General features: G+C 43.1%; 1 protein-coding gene across 2 annotated transcripts in view; it reads right to left on the bottom strand.

Moving 5' to 3' along the window:
• RFC1 (replication factor C subunit 1) overlaps positions 1-10606 on the bottom strand; it is a 40520-nt gene extending 29914 nt beyond the window's left edge. For both annotated transcript variants that reach the window (XM_077301712.1, XM_077301711.1), the window contains exons 1-4: positions 10421-10606; positions 4167-4286; positions 2314-2389; positions 517-633 (exon numbers count right to left, since the gene is read on the bottom strand). In XM_077301712.1, the coding sequence (XP_077157827.1) occupies positions 517-633; positions 2314-2389; positions 4167-4286; positions 10421-10423 (316 nt within the window). In that variant the 5' untranslated portion in view covers positions 10424-10606. The remainder of the gene's footprint in view (positions 1-516; positions 634-2313; positions 2390-4166; positions 4287-10420) is intronic.
• Positions 10607-14055: the final 3449 nt, after the last annotated feature.

Genomic DNA, 14055 nt, shown 5'->3' on the forward strand with positions numbered 1-14055 from the left:
GCAAAAATAGTATTGTAATATATATTTTTTTACTTTCAACATAGGTATAATTTTCCAGGTGCCCCCAGATATCCCTCCAAAAGTGGGACAATCTGGTCACCTTAAAAAGGGACTGCAAACCCCATTTAAAGGGACTTTCAATGAACAAACCTCTCAATTTGTGGTTCAGCCACAAACCACAATCCAAACTGCACTTTCTTGGCTCATCCCTAAAAAACATTTTCATTGCAAAGTAATCATTCTACAAGGTTCTGTAGTATATTTAAAGGAGATTGTTACACCAGTAATAGCAGCTGTTATTTGTATATACTTTGTATGTTACAGTATACAGTATCTGCCAATCTGATACTCATAAAATAAAAGCCATAGCTTCCAGAACTAGTTTTGTATTCCATAATCCAAACTTCTTTTTAAAAAATCATCATACAGTACTACCTAAAATTATTAGAGTACTAAAACTTTCTCTGGTACAGCATAATACTAATATATAAGCAGTTAACATGAAGTACCTATTACCTGTTTCAGAAACATAAACTATCGGGTTCTTTTTTAGAATCTTATCGGGTTTTAAAGATGGTTTTCTAACTGGATGCTTTTTTGATTTTTTCATCAACGGCACCTCCTCTTCAGAATCTGCATTTAAAACATAAAAGTAGAATGATTTAACACCCATACAAACATACAGAAAAATGACCCTCTAGTATTCGAAATTCTGAATAAGGCTTCCTCCTAATCTATGCTAAGAACTATGAGCCAGATTATGCTAGGAAATTAACCTGGATGTATCGAAGACAGTTTTCTTAAACAGAAAACTCATATATATTGCTCCACATAAAAAAACAAAACAAGTTGTCCCTATAATATACTCCTGGGATCCCTCCAGAGGTGATTATTTGAAGCTCCTGGCAGCCCACTGCAATTTATTTGATCAGCACTTCAGATGAAAACTGCTAGTGCCCACTTTCACTCGCAGGCTGGATACAGGATGTTCTCTTAGCTTGACTCATCATCAGCCATTCCAGAGTGAGGATACTGACAGAGTGTTAAGAGATGCTGCCTGCCACTTATATGTCCAGCCCTTTCCCACATTACTCCTAGCTAGCATATCCTACCAACCACTAATATCTGGATGAAGGAGTTGGACAGCATAGTCATAGTAAATATCTCATTAAAAGTGGGAGTAGTCTGTCACCTTGAAGAAAGCAGCTGGTGGAGTTCTATGACTTATGTAAGCCCCTCTCTAGACCAACATTGGTGAAAGAGCAGGTCACAAACTTTTTAATGCACAACAAGGGCCATAATCAAAGGCAAAATGCTACCAACAAATTCTTCATGTGAATGGTTTAGGGTCACAAGAGGATAGCTGGGCAGCCTTGACCATTCTTTCCATTTCTATTCTTGCACATTATTTGAATGCTGCTTTCATGGGTTTTCATGCTTGTAAAATATGGCAGGCAAATGATGAAGACTTCAATACAAATTGACCACTTGTGAAAATGTATCTTTCACAAGGAAGTTGTTTACAAATATTTACCAAGCTGTTTAGGGATGAGCTCCAGTGCTTTTAGAATGTGCCAGCAGTCTCACCAAGACTCTGAGTAAAAATGTCTGCACCTACACATTATTTTGCTGGACAAGATATTTAAAATTCTCCCTCAAAAACATATAATGGCCTTTGGAAAATAAAGCTTCGCTTTGAGTTTTCCAATCTTAATAGTTTTGATTCTCAAGAAATAAGAATACAGGACTGGCCTATAGCTCATATGGTAACCTGCATCCTTTGTATAAAGTAAATCCCGGGTTCAGACCCTCAGTTCAGGCTGAAAGAATGACGGAGGTAAGCAGACCCAAGACTTAAGGCAATTATTTTCAGCCAGAAGAGACAGACTGGGGCTTGGCAAGACACTAGTTCAATGTTATAAGGCAGCTTCATATCTGCAGGTAAGAACAGCAGGAGTACCAGCCTATGATAACAAAATCCATGCTATCAGGTATATTCACTACTCTCATTTTGTATGATTTAGAACTAAAAATTATATCATTCTAAAGACATTCAGCTTGCTGGGGGGTAAACGGTAATGACTGGGGAAGGCACTGGCAAACCACCCCGTATTGAGTCTGCCATGAAAACACTGGAGGGCGTCACCCCAAGGGTCAGACATGACTCGGTGCTTGCACAGGGGATACCTTTACCTTTAAAGACATTCACTGGAATTAAACCTATTTTACAGGACCAAAATAAAACTAAAATCCAGAAAATAAATTATCCCAAAGATACTAAATAACCACAGACAAAACAATAATTAATGTTACCCGAATCATAGATTATCCTCTTCTTTTTGTTAGCCTGCCTTTGTTTGGAATTCTCTTCAGGAGATGAATTCTTCACCTAGTTGCAACAGTTCACTGGTTATTCATTAAAAGTCCCTCTGGTATCAGACCATATCTATGTAATACTCAAGGAACACAAGTCAAATAAAATTCACTTATTGGATCAACTTTTATCACACCACATACTATCAACATCCACCATGTAGGACAAGATTTATCTGTGCCAGAAGTAGACTTCACACAGCATACAAATGAGAAATGGCTAGCTTCCCCTTTTTAATATTTCAACCCAAAATAATCTGTAGTTAAAATTAGATCCAGGTTCTCAGTCAACACAAAAGAAGCTGCATAACACTGTTTATACTGCAAATTTATGGGGTTTTTTATTATACCTAAAAATAAACTTCATGGGCTATCTTGAGCAGGTCTCCAAAGTGGTTTAAGGATCCCCTAAATGAATAAGCTTAAGTACATGCCTTTTCAGCAGCCTTACAGTTATATACACACACAGCAATCAACAAAAGGCTTCTATGCAAGTAAATCTCATGTATCGCCCTTCCCTTCTTAGGGAGGCAAGCACACTGAAAAAACTGTTCACAGTGAGCAACTCATAGCTCATTGGTAGAGCAACTAGGTGAAAAAGCAACTAGGTTCAATAACAGCATTCCAATGTGTTTTTCAAAAGTTTCAGATCCAGGAAAGATGCTTTGCCCAAACTTCACTACTAATCTAAGCACACCATGTTGAATAAGGTGAAGCAGTTTTATAAAACACAGCTTCATGCATGTGAGTTGGATTGAGAAAGAGGAAAAACAAACAGAAGGGAGGGCAGAAACTGGTTGCCTCTATCTATGCTTAAGGCAGGATATACTATAATTCCAGAGTGAGTACACAGAATTAGTTCAACCATTCTTTGAATCCTGCTCTTTTTTAAACCAGTCAGGCAACTCTGAAATTACAAATACGCATGCCACAGCCAGGCACCTAAACCCATTCCTTATGTCTGAAGCATCCTTATGTTTGTAAGAGAGGGATCATGGGTGACATAGAGTTCTTCCTTACCAATAAGAAACCCTTCCTCTTTCTTTCTGTTGGTGAGCATTATGTACGTTCTCCCTTTAGGGCTTCATTGTATTTGTCCGACCTAGGCCTTGCTGTCATAAGGAAAAGCAGCTCCAGCCCACTCGATTAAGGTATCCAACTTCACAACCAGTGAAATGTAATTCTACCTCAATAAACCACCACACACAAGAGGTGTTGCAAAGTTTAACAAATAAGTGAATAGAATTTATTTAACTCTTGGGGGAGACTAAATAAAAGGATCAGGACTAGATTCACAATATCTGCCTATTCAAGTACATTAACCTATTGAGGCAACTTTTTAGTCTTCCTTGAATCCCTTGTTGGTACTCCCCGGACACAGGATTAAGGAAACCTTCTCTCCCCATAATTCCTATCCTTGGCTAGGTTGAGGATAATCTCCCAGATTCCTCCCTTAGCCAGTGTGTTCTTCTCTCAAGAACACCCTGTGAGAGCAGGTCTCCCTCATACTCTGGATTCAGTTATCCAACCTAGACTTCATTGTCTAAACAGCTCAAATGTCTGACCAAAACTGTCTCTCCCACAGCAGCTTCCCCCCCCTGCTTCTGTAACTCCTCCAGTTTCTGTATCAACCAATCAGACCCCTTCTGTAGAGAATTAACTCTACACAAGATGGTTTCTGCAGGCAAACACAAATGAAGGTGGAAGGAGTAAAAACCTCTTTCAACTCAGTTCTGTCACAACATGCACTAGCAAAATAGTTTTAAATGTGTCAACAAGAAGGTGAAGCCCACCTTAACTTCCTTCGATTTCGTCTTTTCACCTTCCTTATCTTTGAGTTTCTCAGGTTTTTTGCCAGTCTCATTTTCAGGTTTCTTTCCGACATTTAGAACTCCAAAGAATTTCCGAATATCCTGATAAAAACAAAAACAGTTTTAAAAGCAACCAAAATTCAGTAGTTGGCAATCATGCATTTTAGTATACAGCATCGATAGCTCTCCAGGATTATAAAAGCAAAAAGAAATAATAATTCTAAGGGCAATTTTAATGCACTACAGTGAATACCCAGTGAGTACCCAGCTTGCTGCTGGGGGGTAAACGGTCATGACTGGGGAAGGCACTGGCAAACCACCCCGTATTGAGTCTGCCATGAAAACGCTAGAGGGCGTCACCCCAAGGGTCAGACATGACTCGGTGCTTGCACAGGGGATACCTTTTTACAGTGAATACACTCTGCTTGAGTAGTCTTTTAAATGTAAAAGATTCATTGGTCTATGGACTTTGAAATTGTAAAGGCTGCTTAAACAAACAAAACAAATAAATAAGCCAACATATCACAGAATATCAGTATATTCCTGTATTAGGCTGAAATCCTTAATGCACTTACAGAGGTATATTCATAACAAAGAATCTTACCAACTATAAACATATTGCCTAGAAATACATTTCAGGGAACTCATGAGGACAGATGTGCAATTCTAGAGGCCTCACTTGGAAAGAATGAGCAGGTGTAGAGAAGGGTGATGAAGATAAGGGACATGAAGCCCTACAAAGAAAAAATTTCTCCCTCTCCCAAAATGCTAGAACTGAAGGGTATCCAATGAAGCTGATGGGCAGTAAGTTCAGCATGGACAAAAGGAAATACTACTTTACACGCAGAGTGATTAAAATGTGGAATTTGCTACCAGAGGATGCAATGATGGCCACGGGAATAAACAGCTTTAAAAGAGGATGAGATGGATTCAAGGAGGATAAATCTACTAGCCATGGTGGCTGAAAGCCTCCTAATCCCACAGCCAGGAGGCAACATTAGGAGAAGGCCTTGGCCTCTATGTTCTGTTGTTGTCCATCCAGAGGAACTGGTTGGCTGCTGTGTGAGACAGGTTGCTGGACTGCATGATCTATTGATTTGATCCAACAGAGCTTTTCTGAAGTTCTTAAATATAACTCTACGCAAGCCAACAAAATGAGATATGGTCTTCCACTTTCTTGCTAAAGCACCCCACTGTCGGCGTGCATGATCGGCAAGTCTCCTTCCAGCCACAGCAGGAATGCTGACAGAGAAAAGAGTTGGGCAGGAACTTCTCTCAGCAATTGTGCAATTCACGAGGTTTTCTCAAATTTGTCAACTGAGACCAGAGAAGAGAAACCTTCACACTCAGTGGGAGGGAAACCACTGGATGCCAGTAATAGAACCTGATTCAAGGTACGTTAACTCAAAGTTCAAAAGAACTTCCTCCTTAAATGTGCACAGAATAGCAGCCCTAATCTGCACTAGCTTCACAAACAAACAAATCTGCACTAGCTTCACAAAGAATGTGAGCCTATATGGGGGGCAGGGGGGCAGGGGGGCAGGGTAAATTTCAACAGCTGGGAACATATAACTGCAACTGGTGTTTTCCACTGAAATGGGCTTCTAGTGGGCAGAAGTGACACAATTACAAAACACCATGGTAATCAGCAGGAGTCTAGAAATATACAAGGCAAACAAACAGTACTCATCCTTACATTAAAAGAGCCAGGACTGGGAAAGGATTTCCAGTTCAAAGAACAAAACATTCAGCAGTCAGCACCCAATCCCTAGGCACCAACCTTGCACAAAAATGTAACAAATACTCAAAAACAGTTTCCACATCAAATCATTTCAGTACTTTAAGCTATTGAGCACCAAGGATTCTTCCGGCTCTGCCCATAACAATGTTTTAATGTCTTCAAACACTAGTGTTACAGAACCTGGAAAGAAAAAATCTAAACACATTTTTTCTTTTTGGAAAACAACAACATAACTCCTTGTATACCTGCTCACAATCTCGATTCCCAGAGAGAGCCGACATATTAAGGGTAGCAAAAGAAAGCCATCTGAGTGGGTTTTGTAAGACAAAAGGGTATGCACTCAGAATGACCCAACCAACAATCTTTTTCTCTTCCTTTCTCTGGGAAAAAGCCTTGAAAAAGCTTTCAAAAGGAAAGCCTCCTGCAGGATCTCCTCCGCCACTATAAGTGAAGTAACTAAGCAGTTACCCATCATTCCAGAATACTTGCAGAGCTATCTCACAATGCTTGCATTGTTCTCAAAGCCAGTGTGGTGTAGTGGTTAGAGTGCCATACTAGAAGCCAGGAGACCCCCTGGGCCATGGAAGCTTGGCAGGTGACCCTGGACCAGTCACACATGCTCAGGCTAATGATAGCCAAACAACCTAATTAGGGTTCTTTTGCCCAGCCCCAATGAATCACACTGAGAGAAAAACCTTTTTTATATTTTTACTGCAGAAGAAATATAGGCACAGGGTAGTTCCCAAATCTGTGCAGAGAACAACAGGATTAAATAGTGTTAAATACCCTTCCTTTGGAGGTAGGAAAAGATGATGCCTTGCAGGATGACCCAATAGCCTGGGGTCTACCTCCCCACTTCACCTCTCGGGAACACCCTACAGCCCTTACGCCAGCCTTCCAGGAAATGCTGACAGGTCCAAAAAGCTGCTTGCATGCTTCCCCCACATCCTCCACTTGTTTACATAAACAGTAGTGACACACTCTTCTCCCATTTCTCCAGCCTTGAGAAAGTCTATCTCAGTTATAAGATAAACTTTGGTTTTGTGAGAGAGCTTATCAAAAACTACATTCCAGAGAGGAACAGGCCATTTTCTCTGCCTGGTAAGTACCAGACTTGAACCAGGACAGACCAGGATGTAGAATTATAGCCAATCCCTAATAACTCTATGATCATAGAATCATAGAGTTGGAAGGGGCCATACAAGCCATCTAGTCCAACCCCCTGCTCAACGCAGGATCAGCCCTAAGCATCCTAAAGCAGCTGATCCATCAGAAGGTTGCAGCCATTTTCTTTATCACCAGGCCATCACTAACAACCTCGCAGGATGGTTGTGAGGATAAAATGGAGAGGAGGGGAAGCTTTGGGTCTCCATTAGGGAGAAAAGTGGGGCACTTAAGATGCAAATACACATTTTCCTTTCATAAAAAAACATCAGCCTGAACAATCTTCATAAATTCTTTTTGGCCAGTTCAAAAGAAACAAACAAGATCATGCAGCTGTGTTATTTGCTCAGCAGAACTGTTTTTTAACATTTACTCCCCACCTTTCAACTACTTGAAGACACAGTAACTTAAACAAAATGTACAAAGTGCAAAATTAACCCAGTTCTCCTGTTGTTCCAGATGCTGCTCAGTTAAAGGGCCTTGATCTTCCTATCCCTCTCCTTTTTTTCAGGGGGGTAGCTGCAACAAAGCCCAAAGCTGCATTAGACAGAATTATATCTACTGATCCAATTGCTCCTATAGGAAGAAAAAACATGGCATCTTTTCCTCTTGTACACAGGATAGGATAGCATACTTTCTGAAAGGGCAGGCTTGATTTATCTCTTGCCCCTGTTCTCTAGCTTAGTTTTGTACATGTGCTGCTTCACTCCCCTCCTGAGTTGGCACGCAAATAATTCACCTGTTTATATATTCATGCACCAAAACCATAGATCTACAGAGGGGATTGGCTGTTTTTCAATTCCCTCCCTAATAATCCCCAGCATAGTATCTGCCTTTTTGTATTGCAGTCACATGCAGAGTTAACATTTTCAGTAAGTTATTTACCACAACTCCAAGATCTCTCTCCTGGTTGGTTAGCACCAGTTCAGATCCCAGCAATATCTATTTATAGTTGGGATTTTTGGCTCCAATGTGCATTACTTTGCACTTGCCCATGTGGAGCCGGTCTCTGCTTCAACCCTATCTATAACCACTTATCTGACTATACCTCACTGAAGTCAATGTGTTTCTCAAATGCTATTCTAACCAGAATGCCATCCTTCTAAGTCTATTGGAATCAATGGGATCAAAATGGTGAAACTCTGCTTTGGATTGCACTGTTAGGCAGGCAGCAAGCCAGAAACAATGCTTCCTAGTTTTCAAAACAGAAACCATCAAGAAAGAATGTGTTTAAGAAGAATGTAAAAGTTAATAAACTCCAGTAGAACAGTCATATTCTCTGTACACAAGGGCAACATTTTCTGTGCAGGTATTACTTGTATACAGCATTACATATCCACAACTATTTTGTGACATATAAAAATATTCATTTAACTGTTACATAAGACTCTCCGTAGATTTCTATCCAGTTTCTACCAGGACTATGCCTTCCTAGCTTAAACTGCTGCAGCATCAGGTGCTCCTAAACAATTTACTGGCCATACAGATCTGTGTTTTTACTATTACTTACAGTCTGACTGCTTTTACATAGGTTTCTGATGCCATATATGCACATCTTCCCACATTTTCATTTGTGAAAATCAAATGTGTCACTCATTATGGTATTTTACTTTTTATACTCTACTTCTATCCCCTGCGGCAACCCCAGGGGGCTTTCAAGATTCTCCCCAACTTCATTTTTACCCATGTAACATGCATGCAATGTCTAGAGAAGGAAACTGCTCTCATGTCAGAGTTCAAATATCTTCTCCATGTGACCATGCCCCAGGAAATAGTTAGCACATGATCTGTGTAAAATCAGCAGGAAGAGGCACAGCTAACCTGTAAGCAATTCAGGCGATTGCTCTGTTGAAGCCTGAGCTGACACCATTGTAGAAATCACCATCCATGATGGCTGCATCTATCAGCAGCCTAGGTAACATCAGCATCCAAATACACATGACATACATCATATCTGGCATGCAGATTTACCCATCACAGAGACAAGTTGGGCAATCAAACAGAGATATAATGGAAGTTGGAAGTTTATGTTTTTGACTGCCCCAAGACAGCTGAGAAGGGCAGTATAAAATCAAATAACTAAATAGTTTGAACTTTGAGCCCATTTAACACTGTGCTTTTGGGTGCACATCAAAGATGCTTTAAGCACGTACATAAAAGGTAAAACACGTGGTTTAAAGTGTATGACTGTACTCAACAGAAAGCCTCAATTGACTGCTGCTCCTGTCAAATGAACACAGGCTATGCCATGGCAACCACCCAGAAACTAACCAGTCAACTTTGTCAAAAAGTCCTGCCTCCTGCCACCATCAAAACATAGTTTCTAGAATGATGTTCAGGACGCTTCCAGTTTTAAGGTTTGAAAACTATCATCCACTTGAACGGCTTTTTCCCTGTTAATGCTGGAGTCGAGGTCAATCAACAAGAAGAATCATTTCCCTTTTGCCTTTTTTATCTGTATCAAAACTATTTTTAAAAAATTCAAATGGAAAAAGAATAATTTGGAATGACAAAGTCCAGCAAAAGAATGGGAGGGGGGAAAGGAAGAAGAGTATGGGGGGGGGACAGCAAAACAATGCAATTAACGCTGTTTTCCTCTGGATTCAAACTGGGGCCTAAATGTGAGGGGCAGGGGTAGAAATACCTCCAAGCACCCCTCTTTCCCACCGACTCACAAGCAGCCAGGCTGCACGCAGCAGCATCAACAACAACACCCCGTCCAGTTTCATGCCTAGGGTTGCCAGCTCTGGGTGGGAATACCTGGAGACTTTGGGGGTGGAGCCGGCAGTGGACAGGGAGGGACCTCAGTGCAATAAAACAGGGGTAGTCAACCTGTGGTCCTCCAGATGTCCATGGACTACAATTCCCATGAGCCCCTGCCAGCAAATGCTGGCAGGGGCTCATGGGAATTGTAGTCCATGGACATCTGGAGGACCACAGGTTGACTACCCCTGCAATATAATGCTGTGGAGTCCCGCCCCCACCCCCTTCCTTCCAAAGCAGCCACTTTCTTCCCAGGAATAATTGGGAGCAGGGTTGCCAGCTCTGGGTTGGGAAATACCTGGAGACTTTTTTGGGGGGAGGGGGGCAGGATGCGGTGCTGGAAGAGAGACCTGAGTGTTGAGAATGCTACGGAGTCCCCCCGCCCAAGCACCCATTCTCTCCAGGGGAGCTGTAACTCCAGAGCACCTCCCGGTCCCGCCTGGGGACTGGCATCCCTACAAGGTTGGGGGGGTTCAGAATCGGGGCGCTGAGCTTCCTTCCCACTCCGGCCTCCCTCCGAAGGAGACCGCGGGGCGCCTCCCCCTGCTCGCCGCGCACGCGCGCTCACCATGCTCGCCAGGGCCGGAGCGGTTCCCGGAGCGTCGGTTTATGCCGTTGGCGGCGGCGGGCGAACCACGCAGGGTTCCATCACGCGCCCCCCGTCCCTCCCCCACCGCCCTCGCGGCTCACTTCGCGCCCATAAACCAGCGCGGAGGCGGCGGCGCAGGCGCGCGCGGCGTCATGGCGTCACAGAGGGGGTGGGGATGGCGGCAAAAGAGGGCTGGGGGGGGGACGGAGAGGGAGGGTCCCGGCTAAAGGACGCGGGGAGGCTTTTAACGCCGCGGGGGGAGGATCAGTCCCTTCGGGGACTAGAGAGCCTCCTCCTTCAGAGAGGATGGGTCTCCACTGGGGTAGGGATGCCAGCCTCCAGGTGGGACCGGGGGATCCCCCGGAATTGCATCTCATCTCCAGGCTGCATAGATCAGTCGCCCTGGGGAAAGGGGCTGCTTTGGAGCCGGGGTGGCCAAACTGTGGCTCTCCAGGTTCCCATGTCGCACGCCCGTGGTGCTGGCAGGGGCTCGTGGTAATTAGCCCGTGGGCACCTGGAGAGCCACAGTTTGGCCACCCCGGTTTTGGAGGGTGGGCTCTGGTGTTGCATCCCGCACTGAGGTCTTTGTCCTTCCCCAGGTGTCCAACCCCATCCTGGAGATGGCAGCCCTATCCCCCATCCCCCTCTAGTGCCCGGGTGGGGGGACTGGCAACTCAAACGGGAGAGAGAAAAGCAGTCTCGTGGTCAAGACCATGTTGGCCACCAGCCAGGGTTGCCACCTTTGCAGTGTGAAATACCTGGAGATTTAGTGGTGGGGTTTTGGGCAGGGATGGAGTTCAGTGGGGTATCATGCCATAGAGTTCACCTTCCAAAGTGGCTATTTTGTCCAAGTAAACTGATCCCTGTCACCAGGAAACCAGTTGTAATAGTGGGAGGTTGCCAGCCACCACCCGGAGGTTCAGCAAGCCTACCACTAGTGGAGGATAGGAGGTATGGTTTCCAGACCCAGGTTTAGAAACTCCTGGAGATTTGGGGCCTGGGCCTGGGAAGGACAGGGACCTCAGTGCTTTGAAGCATCCGTTTTCTCCAGGGAAGCTGATCTCTAGTCTGGGGTTGAGCTGTAATTCCAGGGACTCCTTGGGTCCACCTGGCATCGCTAAGTGGTTGCCTTCTATTCATTTATGTTGGTGCCCAGCGAATCCTAAAAATACAGAGGAAAGGGGTAATGGGATTTTAGCCATCTGGAATTTATGACACTTTAGGTGTTATTTATTGTTTTCTAAATTATTTGGCCTTATTTATTTAGGGAACACTTATACTACCTCAACAGAACCTTCCTGAGGTTTGACTGATGTGGCTTACTGAATGCTATAATAAAAATAACATTAAAATTGTACATGAAAAAATGTGTAGCCAGTGCAGATCTTTCACGTCTTGAGTGACACAGTTCCTGTATCCAGCACCTAAAAGTAGTCTGGCTTCCACATTTGGGACCAACTAAGGTATCTGACCTGTTTTGAAAAGACAGTCCTGCATAAAGCATATTACAGTAATCATATCTTATATAGCACCATCAATGATACTGTACAGAGTAAATAACAAAAACACAAGTTTTCCCCCCAAGTACTTTATAGCCTAAAAATACATCCATTGTGTAAATTATGTGTTTAAATTATACGGATTATACCTTTTTATGCTATGGATTTTTAACTGGGCTTAAAAAAAATTGAGGCAGATCATTATAAAAAATGCTATACACGTTTTATATGTGTGTTATGGATATCTTACATCTGCTAGTTGTTTTGTTTTTTACACATGATCTGATCAATCCTAATCAGGATTACAAAAATCCAGTTGTTAAAGGTGGTTTAGATCCAGTTGTTTCTGTTCTGGTACTGTGGCTTCTTTCAGTTCTGTCCCAGATCTAATCTTCTGGATGATGAATATCGGTGATAGGATTGCAACAAAGGAAAGGAAGAAGGACATATTACATCATTTATCAACCTAGATCCACAAATATCAAGATTGAATTGCAGAGATTGAATTCTTTCTATGTAGACATATAAGAAATATAAAACAAAACTAGGAAATAAAGTTACATTGATAAGATTTTGTCTTTTCATTTGACATAGCTGCAAATCTTCACCTCAAGGGAGCCCTAGTATATTGATTACAGGATATGTACCCTCAGTTTAGCCATAGATAGATTTTCTTATGTCTCTGACTCAGGAAATCTCTCTTGTGGCTTTATAGGAAGCAAACCTTTCCCTTCCTTTGAGAATCAAAATCAAATAGGATCCCCCCCCCCAAAAAAAAAGCAAACAGCCATTCCTTGGTGCAAGAGTGCTTACAAGAGCTGAGGAACCATCACAACAAAGATGGTGAGGGGTTTGGAGACCAAGACGTATGAAGAAAGGTTAGGGGAGCTTGGTCTGTTTAGCCCAGAGAGGAGACGACTGAGAGGGGATCTGATAACCATATTCAGGTATTTTAAAGGGTGCCATATGAGCAGAATTGTTCTCTGCCCCAAAGGGACAGACCAGAACAAATGGGATGAAATTAATTCAAAAGAAATTCCTTCTAAACATCTGGAAGAAGTTCCTGACAGAGCGGTTTCTCGGTGGAACAGGCTTCCTCAGGAGGTGGTGGGTTCTCCATTATTCTATGATTCTATGACCTTTGTCTGCAAGGATTACCTTTTAGGGTGCAGCTGCTGCCATCGTCATCCCACTTGGCTTGGAATCCCTCCACATTTTCTGGAACATTTCAGTGTTTTGTGACTGGTGCCCATTTTGTAGTGGCACTTTCCACCATCCTTTTGCAAAATGCACACAAGACTATGGACTTCTGTTTTAAGCAACAAAATGAAATAGAGACAATTCTATATTCCCTTTTGGAAGTTCATTGTTGGAGTGGATTAGTCTGCGGACAGCTGGGGCCCATGGGTAACCACTTTATATATTGTGTGGCTCTGCTAAATTAGATGTCAATTCAGGGAGGGGCAGGGCTAGAACTTCTGCCTGTCACACAGGTCCCTGGTTTAGTCCTCACCCAGCATCTCTACTTGAAGGACCTAGTGGTAGAGAATTTACTGGAAATCCTGGAGATCCATTGCCAGTTTGAGTAGCGGACAGTGTCGACTAGGATGGAAGAAGAGGAAGAGCTGGTTCGTATATGCCACTTTTCTCTACCCAAAGGCATCTCAAAGTGGCTTACAGTCGCCTTCCCTTTCCTATCCTCACAACAGACACCCTGTGAGGGAGGTGAAGCTGAGAGAGCCCTGATATTACTGCTCAGTCAGAAAGGCTTTATCAGTGCTGTGGCGAGCCCAAGGTCACCCAGCTGGATGCATGTGGGGGAGCGCAGAAACAAACCTGCCTTTCCAGATTAGAAGTCCTAACCACTACACCAAGCTGGCTCTCTAATGGACTAATGGTCTGATTCAGTATAGGGCAGCTTCATATGTTCATATTAACAGAGAGTTTACCACTGAGCCGGAGTTCCAACCTACACACCTTTGCATCTCATTCCTGCTTGGTCAAACTAAACACTTGGCTATGTTGACTTCCATGTGTTTTTCTAAAGATGGTGCCCAAGAAATATCACATCTCCTGAAGTAAGTTCCTCTTGTTCATGCTGCAATTATCACAAAA

This window comes from Paroedura picta, chromosome 10 (assembly GCF_049243985.1).
Source record: "Paroedura picta isolate Pp20150507F chromosome 10, Ppicta_v3.0, whole genome shotgun sequence".
NCBI lineage: Eukaryota > Metazoa > Chordata > Lepidosauria > Squamata > Gekkonidae > Paroedura > Paroedura picta.